General features: G+C 31.4%; 1 protein-coding gene across 2 annotated transcripts; it reads left to right on the plus strand.

Annotated features, from left to right (window-relative positions):
* The first annotated feature begins 477 nt into the window (after nucleotides 1-477).
* On the plus strand, nucleotides 478-20,491 carry LOC115877163 (acetylcholinesterase-like). Of its 2 annotated transcripts, XM_030893320.1 has the most exons (11): nucleotides 478-601; nucleotides 665-811; nucleotides 1,126-1,257; nucleotides 1,763-1,925; nucleotides 3,370-3,555; nucleotides 7,489-7,700; nucleotides 13,492-13,669; nucleotides 14,783-14,949; nucleotides 19,290-19,419; nucleotides 19,959-20,118; nucleotides 20,263-20,491. In XM_030893320.1, the coding sequence occupies exons 1-11, from the start codon at nucleotides 563-565 to the stop codon at nucleotides 20,450-20,452; spliced, it is 1,704 nt and encodes a 567-aa protein (XP_030749180.1). In that variant the 5' UTR covers nucleotides 478-562; the 3' UTR covers nucleotides 20,453-20,491. The 2 variants fall into 2 exon arrangements, with proteins under 2 accessions (XP_030749180.1, XP_030749181.1); XM_030893321.1 differs by lacking the exons at nucleotides 13,492-13,669; nucleotides 14,783-14,949.
* Nucleotides 20,492-21,197: the final 706 nt, after the last annotated feature.

Here is a 21,197-nt window from a genome sequence, read left to right on the forward strand (position 1 = left end):
GGTACAAAACTAGTACCGACATATAGCACATATCAAGTACATATAGATGTTAATTGAAATTGAAGAATAATTATCGAATTCAATAAGAAAACGGTAAAAAGTTGGAGTGGATTGTTTATTTACCTATGAAACGCAACTCCTGGCTTTTTCTTACCGCTGCTGCTTTTACACTTGAAAGCTGAACAATTAATCACCATTGTAATAAAGTTTATACAAAGTTTACTGCACATAAACTATTAAAAATCGCTAAAATTGTCGCTGGTGACTAAATGATGACTCATTGTTTGCCACCAAAAGAAAGGTCTCTAAAGTCACAAATTCTGCTGCAGCCCGTATAGGGCGTTACATATCCTTATATTTTTTAGTCATTGCCCGTATAAGTTTCTCGAATTCGGACCACCCTGTAAACAAGTTTTAGCATGACAAGCAATATTTCAGTCGATAGTGTTATCGGTTTCAAATTATATAAATATTGTTGTTAATACTTCAGTTTATCAATAACATATGAATTAATTGAAAAAAATAAATTGGTATTTTAAAGGTGTGTCTTTTTCAGGGTATAATGTCACATTTTGGATTATTGACTCTTATTTTCTTTTTGGTAATTATTGAATAATTTTACCCTAGAATTTATACCTCTTATTTTTTCTTTTTTATTTTTTAGTTTGGATCGTCCCAATGTGATACTGTAGTAGAAACAGCGGATGGAAAAATAAGGGGAATTTTACAAACAACTAGAAATGGCGTAAATTATAGCTCGTTTCTTGGTGTTAGATATGGTCAAAATCCGATTAACGAGTTAAGATTCCAGGTAAATAAGCGAAATAAGAAAAAACATAGATAGGTATTAGAAAGTAACCGTTATTTCTTACATAGCAAACTATTCATAAAAAAGCATTTATGAATGCGATATTAGGTCCTCTGGTTACTTGATTATTATTTCTAAAACGAAGTTAATATATTTTTATTCAGTAAGAGAGAAATAATTTAGCATAGCCTATATTAATTAATTATTATTTTATTTTTTAATTTTTAAGCGTATCGTATATCTTTTCAAATATATTGACTGGGACTTACTATAGTGAATGATTTTCTTTCAAAACCTAACGAACTAACCGTTTTCAGCCACCTAAAGCTGTGGAACCATGGGACGATATATTCGACGCTACCGAAGAAAAGGGTTACTGTTACCAAGTGCCATTTGATAGCGATTTAGAAACTGAGGATTGCTTGCTTCTCAATCTATATACGCCAGTGGTAAATAGATTTATTTGTTATGTTTTAGACCTTGGTTTTAGAAAAGTTTTCATATCCTCTTATACTACCATGATAGAAATACCAGTGTGTTTACTGTTTATTTTATATTGGTTAAACTTCTTGATTCTTGTATTTTATGTATTTTATGGTGTCCCATTTTTGTGCGTTTTATGGGATTTATCGTTTATGAATAGGAATACACAAATGCGGTTTTCACATCACTATGTTACTTTTTTATGAAATTAAAAAGGGTAGAGATAGAGAGATAGCACAGATTTGTCCTAACCTTCTCAATTCCTGAAATACAGGGTGAATTTGAAAATGTTGCATTTTTTGACCCCCCTCCCCAGTGAGTATTAAATAGTAATTAAAAGACGTAAATTAAATAGTAATTAATTTCTCTCAGCATAACAATTAATTTTAGAATTTTAAAGTATATTTACACAATAATTAACAGAACATACATAACTGCTTGTAATAAATCATTGCATTTTTGATAACTAAGGATTTAGCATCAAATGCCTCTGCTGGTCTACCCGTCATGTTCTTCATTCACGGTGGAGGGTTTGTGGAAGGAGCTGGAATATTAGAAGTCGGAGTTGGTCCACAGTTCTTCATGGAATATGGCGTCATAATGATTGCAATCAATTATAGACTTGGGCCATTTGGTAAGAGTTTCGCAAATTTCGTTTAATGTTTATTAGCATAGCTGAACACTATTCGATTTTGTATTTCTAGATTTCGTTTAAATTTTAACAGACCAGTTTATAATTTTTTTTCTCGAACTTTATTCCTCTGCCTACATCAAAATGATTGTTTTGATTAACTATTTTAAACCGGCCACCTATATTAAAATGTTAAATAATGCATTTTTTACCTTGTATTCCTTGTATATGAAAGTAAGTACTGAGTTTTAGAAAGTATATTCTTAGAAAGCTCTTAACAAGGCAAATATAATAAAAATTTAATATACAGGGTATCCCATTAAAAAAAAACAAAAGGTTGGGTCATATTTCAAGAATGACAGCTCGTAGCAAAAATCTAGTCTGAATGAAACGCCACTAATTCTACGTGAAAAAATCTATGGGACTCACTTTTCACCTTTATAATAAGATAACCGAGATACGAAGTGAGTCGAAAAATGTAACATTTTCAAATTCGTCCTGTATTTCAGTGTAAATTGTGCAATTGTAATTGCCCTCTAAATTTGTGAAGCAACTTTAATTTCATTAAAAGGTAGCACAGTGATGTGAAAACCGCATCTTTGTAGCTCTACTCATAAACGAACACACGAAAATGGGACACCCTGTATACTATGTAGTAAACCCATCATTTATGAAATTCATTTAGAATTAAATAATTATATCTTTTTCTTGCATTTTTGCTTCGATTTACTAGATACTTGTCAAAAATAATTTACATACATCAATTTGCGATAATATTTATGTGCTTCAGTAGCGTATCTGATGTTTGTGTTATTAAATAATATTTATAACTTATCTATTTTTATTAGAAACATATACTTTTTAACAATTTTAATTTTAACTACTAACATTTATTGGCAACGTAAAACAAAATCTACGAATTATTGCGTCTACCCTATATTATATTTTTACAAGTTTTGAATAAAATTAGAACGGCACTGATAAACTGGAATTTAAGTCTCAGTCAAAGATATGAAAAAGAAAGATATACACTTTTTTTGTGGAACAAAATCAAAAGTTGCATTTAGGCACAGATACCGTACGTCTGTCCGTTCTGTAGCTACGGGGTATCCGTGAGAGGGGAAACGATATTCTCTCGATGTTTTTCGTAAAAAATTAGACGACGCGTCCCATCAATAAAAATTCGACAAATTTGCAAGTGGCCAATAAAATGAGTGGGCGGAGCGATTTGCGGTGACGTACTCGTCAAGTCGACGTATAAAATATATTGCTGTTTATTTAAACGTTTTTTGTCCGCATTCCTTTCATAGACACAGATCCAGCAGACGTGCTGTATATATCTGTGATTTAGGGTATTTCAGATGATACGTCAACTTAAATTAAAACTATTAGCGGTTATTCCGGCGTTTGATTAGTATTAAACATTAACTGATATTTTTTTCCATAGGATTTTTGTCTACTGGTGATAGTATAATTCCCGGTAATGCTGGTATGAAGGATCAATTGTTAGCTTTACAGTGGGTGCAGCGAAATATTAAATATTTCGGTGGCGATCCGGAAAAGGTTACCATTTTCGGGCAAAGCGCTGGTGCTGCCTCAGTTTCCTATTTGTTGCTGAGTCCATTATCAGAAGGTAATATATTACTTTAATATCTTCATATGTTACAAGGACCTGAATATAGTAAAAATTAGACGAAAATTTAAAATAATCCGGTCCTGGTGAAACAAACATAATAATCACATGTTATGGTCAATATGCCAAATCTATAAATGATTTTTTTTCTGCAGAGATCTGTCAAAAATATCCTAAGTTATATTGGCTATGAAAAGTTACAAAAAGTGCAATGTAAACACAATAGAATCTTTAAAAAATCAAATATATTTTGTAGATAAGAAAATTTAGTTATTAAACATTAAACACTACACTTCTTAATTATAAAATAGAGATTATTTGTCCTAACGTTCTTCACCCCGTTCATAATACTTGGTCGGAATATTTAGCTGACTTATGCTTCTTCAAAATTCACCAAGTAACGGTAGGATTTTACTGTTTTTCTACTATTTCTCTAAGCATTCTGATGGTACTTACTTCTTTTTCATCTTCCACTTGGTAACTGAATACTTAATTAATTTTCATTTATTATTTTTCGATGATCTTTGTTAATATTAGTCTTCTTTACTATATACAGGGTGGCGCACCTCATTCGCCTCGGTTGATTATACGAAAACGGAAAGATGTAGAAACAAATTTTCTGGATGTATGTAGTGAGTCAATAATAAGTGCATAATTTAAAATTATTTTCAAATGTACAGGGTGTGTCAGAACTAAGATCCATACCAAAGTTATATTTTTTCTTATGGTATTATTTTATTAACACCCGGTATTTTATTTCATTTTTGGATTCTTGGGCATAAAATAAGGCATTTATTATAAGGGTTTAATATGTTTAAATGCTTTGGGTTTTGAGATATTTAAAGATATTTAAATATGTATGCTATAATAAAAAAGTTTATCAACACCCTGTACATTACTTTTCAGAGTTAATTCTTGTGCTGACCTTGAAGCCAGAGAAATAAACTTTACTAAAAAATTGTATTGCTTCCTTAAATGTATACAGCGGTATCAAAAATTGCTGGTCTATTTTAAATATTTATTTTACATAAAAACTTCGTTATTTCAAATGCAGCACATTTATTTTTTTAAAGTCGAAGCGGATTTAACTGCTCTTTTAAGCTATATTAGGATTCTCTAAGCCTATAATACCTATCTGGCTCAGATTTTGAATAAAAAGCGATTTTTCAATAAAATTGTAATCAATATGGCTGGGGTCGCCATGACAATTTGCTAATGACAGTTAGTAGCTATTTTTAAAATCGACATTAGTTTATGTACTTTATTTAAATTTATAACAGTTTTCTTTTATTTCATTTACCTACAATAGTTTAATAAGTAAGTTATTTATTATTTTATCAAGAAAAATAAAGTACTTCTTGATTTATATTACGATGACTTCTGGATATATTGGATTTTTTTATAAAAGAACCAATTAAGGCAAATTCATTTTCTTCACTTCCAACGACAGGTTTCTGCCTAATAGGTTTTCATATACCACACTATCAGCTCTGCGAAATAGGACAAGTAGTTTTTCAAAGAAACGCTTGTTACGAAAATTCCTATTTGGATATCTTTGAGCATAAACCCTTCAGAAAATAAAAAGAAAATAAAATCACTAGTAACATATCCATTCCTTCCGCTAGCAGATACTGCTTCGATTTTCTTAATAAAATAATAATATTTACTTGTTAATCTTATTGTAGGTAAATTAAATAAAAATAACCTGTTATAAATTTAAATAAAGACCATAAACTTATGTCGACTTTGAAAATCTAACTCGATCTCACTAGCAAATTGCCATGGCGGATGGCGACCCCAGCCATCTTGATTACAGTTTTATTGAAAAATCGCTTTTTATTCAAAATCTGAGCCAGATAGTTATAGGAAGCCCTAATATAGTTTGAAGGAGCATTTAAATCTACTTCGACTTATTTAAAAATATACATAGTGTTGCATTTGAAATAACGAAGTTTTTATGTAAAAAAAATATTTAAAATAGACCAGCAATTTTTGATACCCCTGTATACATTTAAGAAAGCAATATTTTTTTTAGTAAAGTTTATTTCTCTCGCTTCAAAGTCAACACAAGAATTAACTCTGAAAAGTAATGTACAGGGTGTCCCACTAAGAATAGCTCTCGGCTGTATCTCGGAAAGTATTAGCCGTAGCGGCTGCGGAAAAAAATATTTATAACTAAAGAGGCTATGGGAAATTGCTGGAAATTATTTTCAAGATTGTAGAACGACCGCTAGGGGGCACAACTGCAACAAGAAATAAGAAAATGGAGTTTTTACATAATTTTGCCTAGATAAGGTGTACTGTAAGTAACAGCTTCATAATCTTCAGTAAATTTTGAATATTTTTTGTTAAAGCCATTTTCCTCTATCTACCAAAATAAAGTGGTGGGGGAAGGTTAGATATGTTTTTATTTGAATATTAATAACTCTGGACTGGATGATCGGAATCCAACAAGCGAGGACTCGTTTAAAAGAGCGTTTCTTGCTATATATTGTACCATATAAACAATAATAATAAGCTTTTGAACGTAGACGCTAGGGGGTGTTGTCTTAGAAATTAACAAACATTGCGCGTTTTTTGAAAAAAATTAAATACGATAGTATGTGCTAATTTTGCTGGTAGTAAAGAGTAGTAAAAGCTTAAAAAGTCAGCGAAAACCGCATCTTGATATCTTCTTTCAAACCGAAGATATTAGCAAAATTATAATAAATACCAAAAAATAAGCCCTTAATTACCTTACTTTTACAACACGGTATCAGTAGCCCTCTTGATTATGCCCATTCTAACCTAAAAATAAGATAGAAACAGTTATTTTATTTTAAGATCGACAATATACCAGAATATCATATCAGATGTATTAATATCTAATAATTAAGATATTAATAATAGTAAACAAGAAACGATGATTCAGTGAAGTCATGGTAGGCTTTGGAAAAAAGTTGCTTTTGACGTAATAGTATAAACGTCAAATTGTTATTAGATCAACATTTTGATATTCTTAGCAGCGTTTTTTATCTATTGATTGCTTTTTCAAAATGCCAACAACTTCAACTACTTCAAATAATAAAGGCATTTTGAAAAACAATTTAAAATATAAAAAAACGATGCTAAGACTATCAAAATGTTGATCTAATCACAATTTGACGTTTATACTATTACGCGAAAAGCAACTTTTTTCCAAAGCCTACCATGACTTCACTGAATCATCGTTTCTTGTTCACTATTATTAATATCTTAATTATTAGATATTATTATTATTAGGCGATTATACCCTCCGTGGTATAAAGTCAATATGACATTAAAAAAATATTTGTTTTAAAATTATTTTTTGATTTGAAGGTGGTATGTTTGTTATTCCAATCAGTACGGGATTATTATTTTTTAATTAATTTACAGTATTCTTTTATTTTTTATAACACCATTAAGGAGTTCTTTAAAAAGTTTTTTTTTCTTTAAAAAGTCTCTTTAATATATTTTTCTGTAAATTAAAAAGGGGAAAACTTCATTCATCATTTTTAAAATTTAATGGGATGTTCTACTATGTTCAGGTCGACGATGCAACAGACTGTATGATTCATTCATTTAGGCTTTTACATTTTTAATCATTATACATAGGATTTCTTATGCCATACTATCGAAAAAAAACTGCAGAAAGTCGGCTGAGGTATAACTATCGACAATAATTTTGGCGAGGTCAAATTATAGACATCATTTACTTCTATTCTTTTTAATCTTTCTATAATTAGTGTGAATTTTTGACAAGTTTTATGTAAATTTTTAGTAAATGTCGTCTAGAGATTGACCTCGCAAAAATTATCATCGATTGTCATTTCCCAGCCGTCTTTGACGCCGTTTTTTTTTTCACGATCGTATGGTATTTAGGTGGTGGATATAGCACATGGTTATATATTGATATATTTAATGTTTTTCTAGGTCTTTTTAGGGCAGCTATTTTGGAAAGTGGTTCCGCTTTAAGTCCCTGGGCTTATCAAAGAGATCAAGTTGAAATATCTTATCGAACTGCAGGCATCTTAAATTCTGACTTCAATACAAACAACAGGAATTCAACTCAACTTCTGGAATATTTGCAAAGTGTGACTGGTAAAGAAATCGACGGAGCCTCAAAAAATTTGACAAAAAAGATTGTAAGTATTTTATGCAATCTCATAATACGAAGTATTGGTCCCCGAAGACTCTTAGGGCACAAACATAGTGAGGCATCTCGATACGATGCTCGCCAAGATGCTGGCCGCGCTGCTCGCCAGGATGGTAGCCGCGATGCATCCTACGCGCACTGTTTTAAAACGGCGAATAGGTGCGCGTAGGCATACTGAAGCATTTACCATCGCCGTTTTATTAAACACCAGTTTATATAAAGTAGTTATTAATTAATTAATTAGTATAGGCACTTGTTGCATTTCAGTTGATTTCAACAAATTCCGACCGCAGCGCTACAACGGCAAAAATCAGATATTATCCCTACCTATTTCACGTCGCCGCCATGTGTCATCGCATAGAATAATATTGAAATCGTGGTTTGGTTATAATACTTAAGTATTTTAGTTGTTTGTTAGTGCAGTTATTGAGACAAAAAAAGAGATAAAACACTCAGGTACGAGGTTTGTGTGATGTAACGCTGTTTCGGGTAATAAGAAATAAATGAAAAAGAATTCGAACTAGGCGTCGCGCGTCGTGCTGTGTTGTGACAATTTCAAATGTTAATAAAATTGCCGAAAAAATGTTAACGCGTAAAGGAGAGCGTACTTAGGGCGTTGTTGGGTGCAATTACATACATTCAATAACTCAAGTTTCCCGGATATTCAACTTTCCCGAAACAAAATTTTATAGCTTCATAATTTCTCACACCGATTTAACCAAAAGCAAAAATGGATTCAAGCATTTCGACGAAACAAGTGAGTAAACAAAGTGCTCGTTACATCATCAAAAAATTAAAAAGACATATACTACGAGAGGATAAAATATAATTTGCAATATTAATGATATACTTTTTTTAATCAACTAGCGATTAAAGTACTTGCTATAAATAAATAAAGTCCATAAACTAATTTCGATTTTGAAAAAAGCTACTGTCACTAGAAACTTGCCATGACGACATCAGCCCTCTTTGTTGCCATTTTTTTTTGCTAGATAGGTATAAGATACCCTAATAATAGTTTCAAAAAGCATTTGAATCTGTTTCGATTTATTTTAAAAAATACAGGTTGTATTTGAAATAACAAGGTTTTTATGTAAAATAAATATTTAAAATAAATCATCAATTTTTGGTACCCCTGTATAAATTTAAGGCAGCAATATAATTTTTCTGTAAAGTTTATTTCTCTATCTTTAAACTCAGCACAAGAATTCTAAAAAGTAATGTACAGGGTGTTGATAATCTATTCCATGGTAGCATACATATTTAAATATCTTTAAATATCTCAAAAAGCAAAGTTTGTAAACATATTAATATATAATAACCCTTATAATAAAGGCCTTATTTTGTGTCCAAGGATCCAAATATGAAATAAAATACCGGGTGTTCCATAAGAAAAAATATAACTTTGGTGTAAATCTTAGTTCTGACATACCCTGTACATTTCAAAATAATTTTAAATTATGCACATGGTCTTCCCACATATGCCGATAAAATATTTTGTTTCTACATATTTCCGTTTTCGTATAATCAACCGAGGCGAATGAGTTGCGCCACCCCGTATAGGTGTTCCATTTAAAAAAATATTCGCGATCCACTCACACTTTTTTGAGCCACCCTTTAGGAGTTCAAATATTTCCTTCATCCTAATACATACTTTATGTCTGGACTACAAAATTCATAAGTTTTTTATTATTAGAACTGCAGATGCCCGACGCACTATTGCCGAAACCTGTAGAATCAAGGTTATTACATTGTTGGTGATAAATTAAATATTAGTATTGTAAACATTTTATTCCACCCGACTCTAGTTCGACATATGCTCAACGAATTGTGATCCTAAACCGACCAATCAAATGTAAAGTTTCAGGCATCCGCGTCCGCTTCTCGTAAAAAACAAAAATTTTGTTTCCTTGGAAGCATCGCGCTGAACATATAGGTGCGTGGCGAGGTGCGAGGCTCCAGTATGTTTTGACTAGCGATGGGAACTATCGATTGAATTAGACTATCGAATGGTTACTGAATGAATGATTTCAACTATCGAATGATTTTATTCGAATAAAATCATTCATTCATTTGTATACTAAAGCATATGTGACAACCTCGCCGTGCGACTAAATGGTTATCGTTGAGCCACGACTATCGAATGTTTTTGATAAATGAAATTTAGTATTCGTTTGATTTTTGTGTGCGTCAGTGCATTATTAGTTCTTCCAAATTTTTATAACTTCGCCTTATAAATACTGTGCTATTTTTGCGTTTATTAAAATATTTAAAATACTAAAATAGTAGTTTTTTTAATTGACGATTGTGTGCGTGTGCAGGTGGTCAAAATTTTTCCGAAAGTTTGTGTGATTTTCCGTAGCCCGATCTTTCAATTATTTAATTTTATATGGTATATGGTCTATTTTTTAATGGGAAATTTTGAGAAGTAGCAATTTTTAAGAGAGATGAGATGAACTTACAATTAATTTTAAAAATACATATTTGTATTTTAGATGTTTTAATAATATGAATTAGTTGAACTTAATAATTATATTAATTAATGTGGTTAAGTAAATGGTTATCGAACTCAGACTATGGGGTGAGAAAATTAAATTAAAAGTTTTACACGTGCCAATTTAAAAAAAAGTTAACGATGTTTGTATTTTGTTTATGCTAATTCTCTTACATGTAGTTTTTTGCGAAGAAATATTTCATTTATTTTTTAGTAAGTAAATACCAGTAAAAGTAAATATTATTATTATTAAATAGTAATATAAAGTACCGAATATAAATAATTTTGATTTCTAATTTTTATTTATATTTTCCTTGCATTACACTGCACGCTTAGAAAATTAATAAATGTTTATATTTCATGATTTTAAAATTTGTTGTTAATATAACAAATTAGTTCTGTAATTATTATTATTTAATAAACCAACGTTGCCACAAAAAATTGAGAGACTATATTATTTTTAAATAGGATCTAATATAAATAATTTTGACATCAAATTTGTTGTTTATATTTTGCTACTACTTAAAAAAAATGTTTATATTAAATGATTTCAAATTTTGTTGTTAATAGGTATAACAAATTATTACTGTTATTATTATTTATTAAACCAGTCTTTGCTTAAACACATTAAAAATAATTTTCCTACATCCAAAATAACAAGTATTATTGCAGTGTAACAACAGAATATTAATAAAAAAATATAAAATATATAGACATACTATCCCTAACTAACTAAAGCCAAACAATAATATTCTTTGCTAATATTAATTATTACCGAGACTAATACCAATATATGGCAACAGCGCCCTTCATAATGTATTTTCTGTGTAAATACTAGCACCTCAATAAAAAAAATAGTGTGTCCTTATCTTTATCTGACTCCACAAAAAATCAAAGATGCCGGCTTCTTTCATAGCATTGCCACCGACCGGGTTTTTCGGAAAGAAACCTACGTCGCCGGGCTACAACTAAAATCCAGTTAATATTTTATTATAATCGATCCTGACGAATAAATGAATTTTCTAAATGAATGAATTTTATAAATGAATGGTTTTTGCTGCCGAATTACTAGAATACAATATTTCAAGGCAGATGACGCATCTATTCGATAATTTTTATTCGAATAGTTTTCAACGAATGTTTTTTTACTAGCTATCGAATTATTCGAATGAATTGCAACTATCGAATGTTTCGATAGTATTCATTCGATAGTTCCCACTACTAGTTTTGACGCATAAATTTGTACATGTTTGATTCAGCATCAGAGGTGAATGGCGCGCATCGCGTCGAGATGAAATGCCCCGCACTATGTTTGTACTATAGTCGCGATGGCATCCTACGCGCACTTACTCGCCGTTTTAAAACAGTGCGCGTAGGATGCATCGCGGCTACCATCCTGGCGAGCAGCGCGGCCAGCATCTTGGCGAGCATCGCATCGAGATGCCTCACTATGTTTGCGCCCTTAGAGATTGTTACAACTAAAATGAGTACAGCGTGTCCCATTTTTTTAGTGTTTTATGAGCAGAGATACAAAGATGCGGTTTTCACATCAATATGCTATTTTTTATGAAACTAAAGATGCTACAGTCAGATTTGTCCGGGCCTTCTTAGTTCCTAAAATATAAGGCGAATTTGAAATTGTTACATTTTTCGACCCCCTTTGTATCTCGTTTATCTTCTAACATCGAAAAGTTGAAAAATGTGTCCCACAGAGTTCCAACGGCGTAAACACTGTTCCGTTATTGCTAGCTGTCATTTCCGAAATGTGACTCAAACTTATGATTTTCTAAATGGGACATTCTGCTTATTTCTTTTTTCATAAAAATGCATTAATTAATTGTTTATCTTAAATCAACCTACCTAGTTCAAAAAACTATTATTCTATTTAATATACAGGGTTGCTTTTATGTATGGAAACGGTTGATTATTAGGTAAAATATAGGAGGTACCGCATAAAGTTAAATATAAAAGGTATAGGATTTTTAAATATCTCTTAGCGAGTAATAAATTTAAGTATACAGGGTCGTTCATAAAGTCGTGGCACATCAAAGTTTTATTTTTTTAAATAGAACCCCCTATATATTATTACATTTATCAATTCTTCCTTCAATTCTAAGCAAAAATCGAAATATACACAATGTACCTCAAAGCAACCGTTTCCGAGTTATTGACTTTTGAAAATATAACTTAAACAATTCGATTTAATTAATTTCGATGCGTTTGGTTTGATTTAACATGCCATTCTGCCGAAACTGTGATACTGTTGTAATGAGTTTTTAAATTCCTATTAGCTACTAGTAAATTTAAGTATACAGGGTGGGTCATAAAGTTGTGTCACATCAAACTTTTTTTTTAAGTGAAACCCCTTGTATATTATTTCATATTTCAATTCTTCCTTCAATTTTAAGCAATATTCGTAATACACAATGTACATAAATTGAAGAATTGAAATGTTAAATGAAAATTTTGTAATTTCCAGACTCGATATACTCTCATTTTATACATCTATATAAATGCTAATTTGAGAACTAATGTCAAATATCATTAAGTATCACAGTTTCGGCAGAATGGCATCGTTAAATAAAACTGAACATATCGAAATTAATTAAATCAAATTGTTTAAGTGATATTTTCAAAAGTCAATAACTCGGCAATGGTTGGTTTGAGGCACAGTGTGCGCATTTTGATTTAGAATTGAAGGAAGAACCGACGAAATATGCAATAATATACAGGGGGTTCCATTTAAAAAAATGAAACTTTGATGTGCCACGACTTTATGACCCCGACCCTGTATACTTAAATTTATTACCCGCTAATGGATATTTATAAACTCTATAACTTTTATATTTAACTTTTTGCGGTACCTCATATTCATTTTATTTTACCTATATATTTTACCTAATAATCGACCGTTTCCATATATAACAGCGACCCTGCATAACTTTACCAGATAATGTTGCTTTTCATCGTGTTTTCTTAATCTGCACTGAAAATGAAGTTGTGTTGCTTCTATATAACACGCTGTTGGTCAGAGTTATTAATATTTTTGATGCACTAAATTTCAAAACACAAAAACTATACTATACGGATTTTGTAATAATTATATATTTGATATTGGTTTCTCTTCCTCTAAAGTGTTTACTTTTTAATAATTTTATATGTTTCTATGTAGTTTTGTTCAGAAAATGATAGCAAAAATATGGACAAAAAATGTCCTAATAAGCTTTTGAATTCCAAGTGAAATTTATTACTAGTTATCGACAGAACTATTTTTGTTTGGCTTTAGGAGTTTCCTGGCAATTTTCAAATTTCGAAAGGGTTTTATTACAGTCCAGTAATCGAGGAAGAATCTGAAACTGCTTTCTTAACGAAATTTCAATACGAAGCTTTTGAAAATGGATCTTTTTATAGAGTTCCTGTATTAATCGGATTTAATGCAGAGGAAAGTTTGTTTATGCTCTCCCGTAAGTAAAATTTAAACAAAACCATACTTTTTTAAACATTATACAGGGTGTATAAATATGGGGTATAAAGATATTTACTTATACAGGGTCAACCACCATTACACTATAAATGCCAATCTCAATTTTAACAAATATATTCACTAGACAAAGTAGTTGAAAATGCTGATGAATATTCAAGGCGAGGTAGGTGTTTGATCACAGTGTATTATGACATATCAAAATCTTTCTCTAGGAGATGCGAGACCTCGTCATTAGTGGGGTAACTCCTAGTCAGGTGCTAGGAAGAATTCCCTTTAGCACTTTGGCTGAGTGGAGCATCCCACTGTCTTGTCCCTGGTTGTAGTGTCGTGGATCAAGACGTATAACGATGCCGAATGGGACTATCCTGTCCGTCATAGGCATCCTCTATTTTCTGTGGTCATGTCTTACGGGTAGGAGACATGACAAAATTTCAAATCAAATCACCAAATTTAATTTTTGACACTGCGTGATTAATTAACATGAAAATATGTTGTTTGGAAAAATGCAGTAATGTCTTTAAAATTAAAATTATTTAGATTAATAATCAATTAAAAATTATTTGTTAATATAGTAGTAACTTCCTCCTAGTTTTTCAAAACAAACTGTGGAGCGTGGGGTGGTCTTAGCTTAACGCCCGGACCAAGAGGAGACAACTTCAACCGGATCAGGGTCAACGGGATGCGTGGCTAGATAGATAACTCGCCTGTTGTATTTACTACTTATAACTTCTATGTATGTAGAAGTTATATTTTATAACTCCAAACGGAATTCGTAGAAGCTACCGAAAATAAACAATTTGCTTCATTTTAAGGAGCTCTTTAATTTTTTTTCTTTTTAACTCCTACTACTACTACTACTACTCCTACTACTCTAATTTCAACTCCTAAAATGTATTGACAACGTAAAATAAAACAACAAATTATTGAGTCTATCCGACATTATATATATCTTTAGCCTTTTTGAATAAAATTAGAAAGGCAGCTATGCAAGAGCTTACCGATTCTGTTACTGTAATGTGCTATTTACTGGCGGCAATCAAAAAGTTCAATATACGGGATATTACGAAATTTAAATATATTTCATTATTTTTAGGAACCTTTCATCGAACTCTCAAAGAATATGACAACAATACCAGATATGTAGTACCTTTTGATATGCATATTGGTAACTCTGATGAATTATTAACTGTTGGGGAATCTATTAAAAAGTTTTACACTCCTGATAAAAATTTTGAAGACAATAAATTAGCTGGAGTTCAGGTAAAATCTCCAATATCCAATATATCTCGATCATTTGGGTATACAGGGCTGTTCACGCTTTCGACACTGAGTAGTGTAGCCAAATTATTACATTTGTTGAAATTGTGAGTGATGGGAACGTCAATTGCAAAAGGTACAGAGTGTCCCAAATAAATAAAAATTATCAACGTTCTATATTATTATATTTTTAGTTTCTACAATTAAAATATAATATAGTTAAATTTGATTAAAGTTTACCGCACTTTAATCTTAGCCTTTTTAAACTGTCGAATACACATACAAAATTCATATTTTCTAGTATTTGGAGCAATTATTAATCAAAGCAAATAGTCAATTAATGGAGTTCAAATATTAGGATAATATTAATAGGTCCTCTTTTACAAATATTTTTTTTTGTTTTTTTAAAGAAATAAGCGATCTATATCGACAATATTAGTATGTGTACTCTTTGAAAATTTGCTACATCTTTAAAAATAATCAATAATGTTAAGATTCCATGGGCATACTTAATGATAAATATCGATCAATAAAGTTTGAATTACAGTAATATAAATTTTCTACGAAAACCTGAAGAGATGGCTAAAAATTGCCTAATAAAATTTGATAGACAATTACATAGGGTTTCCATACGTCCGGATTAAGTGTCCTGGGCGGTCCGGTCCGGATTTGGAAAAGCGTCCGGGAAACCTGACTGCAAAAATAATTTAACTTTGTAAAATATTTTACAGTCATAGTTGAATTAATTTCTCAGTTACTTTGTTGAATACTTTAGTCTCTACGATGCTACAACTCTACTTAACCGACGCATGTTCGAAAGTACTCATATCTATACTTTAGCGCTCAAATTTTTCGCTTTTGGTGCACTCCTGGAAAGTGAATGTTTTTTTTGATTTATATTTTGTTGGTTCCGGGGCTATTATTTGCGTCCTATAAAAGTTCATAAATAAATTTATAGTTTCTTTTTTGCGACGTCCGGATTTTGTCCGGATTTCAGAGTTCATTTGTCCGGATTTCTGAGTTCACTTATCCGGAACTTCCAAAAGCCTTTATGGGAACCCTACAGTGTATACACCCCACATTGTGTACCCGATTTACTTTAAATATATAGGGTGTTCCATTTAAATTAAACCAGTTATTGCCGTTTATAAAGCTAGTAATTTTTAAGAATATTTTCTAGACACTCTGTATAAGGTAGGATGAGTTTTATTATTGCACAATATTTGGTAAATACAAACACAATATATTATATAATAGCTCTAAAAGCCTCAATCATCGCTTGATTGGTTATCTTTCTCCATTTGTTTCTGTCTTTCGCTTTTAATCTCCACCCATCCACTCTTATCCTTCTCAAGTCCTCTTCAACATCCTTTTTCCATCTGGTTCTCGGTCTACCCCTCCTTCTCTTTCTACCTATTTCACGTTTCATTATCATACTAGGAATTCTTGCTTCAGCCATTCTTTCAATGTGTCCCAGCCAACTCAGTCTTTGTGCTTTTGCTACTCCCTTATATTCGGTGCCCGATACAGATGCTTTAATTCTTCATTTGTTCTTCTGATCCATATGTTTTCTATCTTCTTTCCTCCAAAAATCTTCCTCAGTATTTTTCTTTCCCAAATCTCTAGCCTCGAACTCCTTTGAATGGAACGTCCACGTTTCACATGCATATTATGCATACAGCACTATTGGTCGTATCATTGTTTGGTACATTCTGATTTTTAAACTTCTAGAGATGTTCTTACTCTTTATAATTTTGTGTAGTGCGCTAACACATCTATTTCCTGCGATTATTCTTGCCATAATTTCTTGAGTTACATTTGGTTTCCTTAGAAATACGGCACCTAGATATATATATATATATATATATATATATAGAAACACAATATTTGGTTTTAAAAACGTAAATACGCCTAGAGAAATGAAGCTTTAAAATTGTTACTGCATTATTACAAAACCGTAAATATTTCAAAAAAGGTAAGATTAAAGTACGGTAAACCTTAATCAAATTTACCTTTATTTTAATCGTAGAAACTAAAAATGTAATAATATACTGGGTGTTCCATTTAAAAAATGGTCTACTTTATGGCTAAAATGGATTCTGACCGCTCGGCACCCAAATTTAGAGAGTTGTGTTTAGAGAAGTGGTCATAAATGACCGCTTGATATAGTCTGTGAAGCGAATAACTTTGAATTTGACAGTTCCCGCGGGCTTTTCTAGTGTTAATTTTATTAGGTTAGCAACTTGCGGCCATGCATTTTTCTTTGTTTTTGTCAATGACTAAAGAATATAAGGACATGTAACGCCCCTATACGGGCTGCAGCAGAATTTGTGACCATTTTTTTTGTTTTGGTGGCAAACAATGAGTCATCATTTGGTCACCAGCGACAATTTTAGCGATTTTTAATAGTTTGTGTGTAGTAAACTTTGTATAAACTTTATTATAATGGTGATTAGTTGTTCAGCTTTCAAGTGTAAAAGCAGCAGCGATAAGAAAGAGCCAGGAGTTACGTTTCATAGGTAAATCAACAGTCCACTCCAACCTTTTAGCGTTTTCTTATTGAATTCGATAATTATTCTTCAATTTCAATTAATATCTGTATGTACTTGATATGCGCTATACGTCGATACTAGTTTTGTACCTTTTGTTAACATTTTAATACGTTTTTTTCGTAATTAATTAGGATGATACACCATAGGCGTAGTCAAAACAATTATCAAAAAATATAAATATTGCTTCAAACAGCTAGGTTAAGCAAAATATGTGCCACGGCACTGTTTGATGGCATCGTCACAATTTGCTCTCGGGTGTTATTTGTCCTTGGATTCTTTAGTCATTGGTTTTTGTTGTCTTTAGAAATGTCAAAAGCTGATGACATTTTACTTCTGACAATTATGATATTTCGTGTTGATTTTTGCAAGAAGAGGAAGAACTGTCACTTGTTTTATTATTTTCCTTTTCTATTTCACGGAAGTAAAAAGAGTTACCTATCTGGGTACCTATTCTTGAAAGCGAGAGAAGGGAGTGGTCTCTGGGAGCTCCCGGGGAATGCTCCCTCACTCGACCTCCCTGAAAACGAAATGTCGTATTCTTGAAGTACCGAACGCACCGAGAAGTATAAGGGAGGAAGTAGAATCGGGGAACAGCGTTGCCGGCTGGTTGCCGGTGTGTACAACCAATAGAATTACAGCAAATCTTGACAGTCAGCGGCTTACTTATTCTATGGTCAGCGACTTCGGCTTGCGTACATCGCGTCTAAAGATATAATTTACTTTAAAACGTAAAATTTGGAACGATTGCAAATGCAGGTTGATTTGTTTGTGTCCCAAGTATTTGTGCCTCCGGTAAGATCAACAAAAGGGCTTTTTTGCTTGTCTTGCACTTTAGTCAATACAGAAACATTATTCAGAGACGTATTATTTTCAAATTAAGGACATTAATACAGCGGGTACAAACAAAAACGACTAATATCTAAATTTAAAATTGTTCAAAAAATATATATACTTTTTGAAGTTTTTATCCATATTCAAAGCCATATATATATATTCTACTATAACCCTAATTTATACATAAGAAAACTTTATTGATTTTTTATTAAGAGAAGATAAATGTTCTCTTTTTATACCTTAATTTTAGTTCTCAAACAAATGCACATTTACTAATTTTAAAAATGACATGTTTAAATTTCTATCCACCCTGTATAAAACATTTTTACACACATTTAAAGAAACATTTTTATCTATAAATATTAAGTCTGTAACAGCCGAGTAAACAAAAAACATCGTAAATAAATACGGTAAGTTGGGTTAGGTTTGCTCTCTCCCTCGCTTTCTAGTAAGAGAACTTTTAACTCCCTAGCAACTCCCCAGTTTCTTACTCCCTCCCACAATATTTTTCAAGAATACGGAAACTACCAGTTTTATGATTACCACGCCCACTTCTCTCGGGAGTTCTACTCCCTGAAACTCAAGAATAGGTACCCTGATTCGTTCAGGCACTCAATTTAAAGAATATCAGTAACTTATTTGACAGAGGGATTTTATATTTGCCATGTTGGTAAAAAATAACGGTTAAAATTCAAAGTTATTCATTTTATAGACTATAGTCACCTTTTTTAAAATACATATTCTATCAACTGTTAAGTCCCGTTATTTAAATTTAGGTTACTTTGTAAATGATTCTGCGAATTATGAACTGTCCGAGTAATATTGAAAACAAAAATCCCGATACAAGTTTTGAATACAATTAATTAGCTGATGGGTAAAGATAAACAAGTTAAAATTGTATTATCTGTCTAATTTATATGAGTTATAATTAATTATCCATATTTTTTTAAATTGTAGTATCACTCTAACCAAGATTTTGACAAATCTGTAATAAAACAAGCCGAACTTCAAGCATCTTATGTACCCGTTTACTTCTATGAATTTACTTATAGTGGTAAAATGGGAAATAATCAAAAACATCTCAATGGTAAGTTACAACCAAAAAAAAATCGTATTTTAAATTTCAATCTAGAGTGCCGGATTTTTAATCATATCTCAATTTTTTCAAATGGAACAAGGGTGGCTCATTAGCGTATCTGGAAAAAGCATTTTTTATGAATAATTTGGTACCACACTTGGTATTTCAAGTCAAATTGTCGTTATGGATCGCATGTTGCAATTTCAAATAAACCATATGCGAAAATGTCAAAAGTTGACATCTGATATGTCATTCTATTCAGAGTGTCATTTAGTAGATGAAAAGTAAGCAGAATAAAGTAGAAATATACCGAGGGTGTGATTTAAAAATCAAAAGTTGTAGTCACTTCAGCTGAAACAGAAAGTGATCAAAAACAATTAAATACGTTAATCAATCTTAATTTATGTCATCATATACTAAGATACTAAATCTCTTTTTTTATCTCAAAAAATAAAAAAGTTATAGGGGTGAGCCACTTTTGAGACGCATCCGGTATATCGGGTTATTCCACTTCATTGAACAACCTGACTTATTTATTTTCAATTTAGGTTCTGGAGCTGTAAGACATGGCGAAGAACAAAATTATATTTTTAACCGCTGGTACAGTGAGGACATTCCTGATAATACCGATTTGAGTAAATTTTCGGAACAAGATATCAATGTTCATTACAGATTTATGACGTTCTTCACCAATTTTGCTAAATACCTGTAAGTAATTGGGCCCATATAATCACATTATAATTTCTGTTTTTATAAAGAGTTGAATTGAGATTCCAGAGGCATTCCTGCAGCTGAACTCCACTTTAGGCTCCTATATTTCATTTATTTCTTAATATCACAGTATTTTTTTAGAAACCCAACACCACAAGATGATGAAACACTGCAATATATAAAATGGCCAACGGTGGAGGCTGAAAATTTTCAGTATTTAGAAATTGGTACAAATTTGACGATTAAAAATGGCTTTCCAAAAAGTGAAATGTATTTGTTTTGGCAGGATCTTTATGCAGCACACGGTGTTAAACCATATGATACATACTAAATATATGTAATAATATATTAAATGTATTTTCTTCAAATACCTAATATTTTTGAATCATTTCCTTTCCTATGTTTAACGTTTGTAGATACAAAAAATAGCTTTTTATAGCTGATCAACTGGTTGTTTTAAACCATATATTTCTTTATTTATTAATAATAATTATTTATTTAGATGAAAAAAGCTTCATTTCGCGGCTTTACGTAAACTAGACTAAATGAATGAATTCCGAAAATCGTTCTACTAAATCTTTCTGTGCAAATGTTCATACTCCTAGGACAGATTTTTCAGAACTCACCCCTCATTTAACCCGTTTAGAGGGCGAATTTCCAAGAATTGCTTCCTGGTGTTAAATTACGTTTCATAAGGAACGTCTGCGCAGAATTTCATACATCTAAAACCGATTTTAACAAATATTTGTACCAATTTTCATCCCTTATTTCTTAGGGGATGAATCTCTAAAATTCGCTTCTGAGTACTCATTTTCATCACTTAAGAGACCTCTGTGCAAAATTTCATACTCCTAGTTCTAGAACGGATTTTACATAAAAATTATACAAATCTTAAACCTTTAAAAAATGAATTCCGAATATCGCCCTAAATATTCAATTACGCTACATAAGGAACCTCTGTACAAATTTTCATACTCCTAGGACAGTTTTTTCAGAACGTCCACCCTTCATTTCACCTTCTTAGAGGGCGAATTTCCAAAAATTTCTTTTTAGTGCTAAATTACGTTACATAAGGA

Source organism: Sitophilus oryzae, unplaced genomic scaffold, assembly GCF_002938485.1.
Source record: "Sitophilus oryzae breed Bouriz unplaced genomic scaffold, Soryzae_2.0 scaffold_1442_pilon_pilon, whole genome shotgun sequence".
Taxonomy (NCBI): domain Eukaryota; kingdom Metazoa; phylum Arthropoda; class Insecta; order Coleoptera; family Curculionidae; genus Sitophilus; species Sitophilus oryzae.

Bases quoted from the DNA above. Each gene is read 5' to 3' on its own strand.
- LOC115877163 (XM_030893320.1), top strand. From the start codon at position 563: ATGTCACATTTTGGATTATTGACTCTTATTTTCTTTTTG. The intron at 812-1,125 runs GTAAATAAGCGA...AACCGTTTTCAG, and splicing joins TTAACGAGTTAAGATTCCAG to CCACCTAAAGCTGTGGAACC. The intron at 13,670-14,782 runs GTAAGTAAAATT...CATTATTTTTAG, and splicing joins AAGTTTGTTTATGCTCTCCC to GAACCTTTCATCGAACTCTC.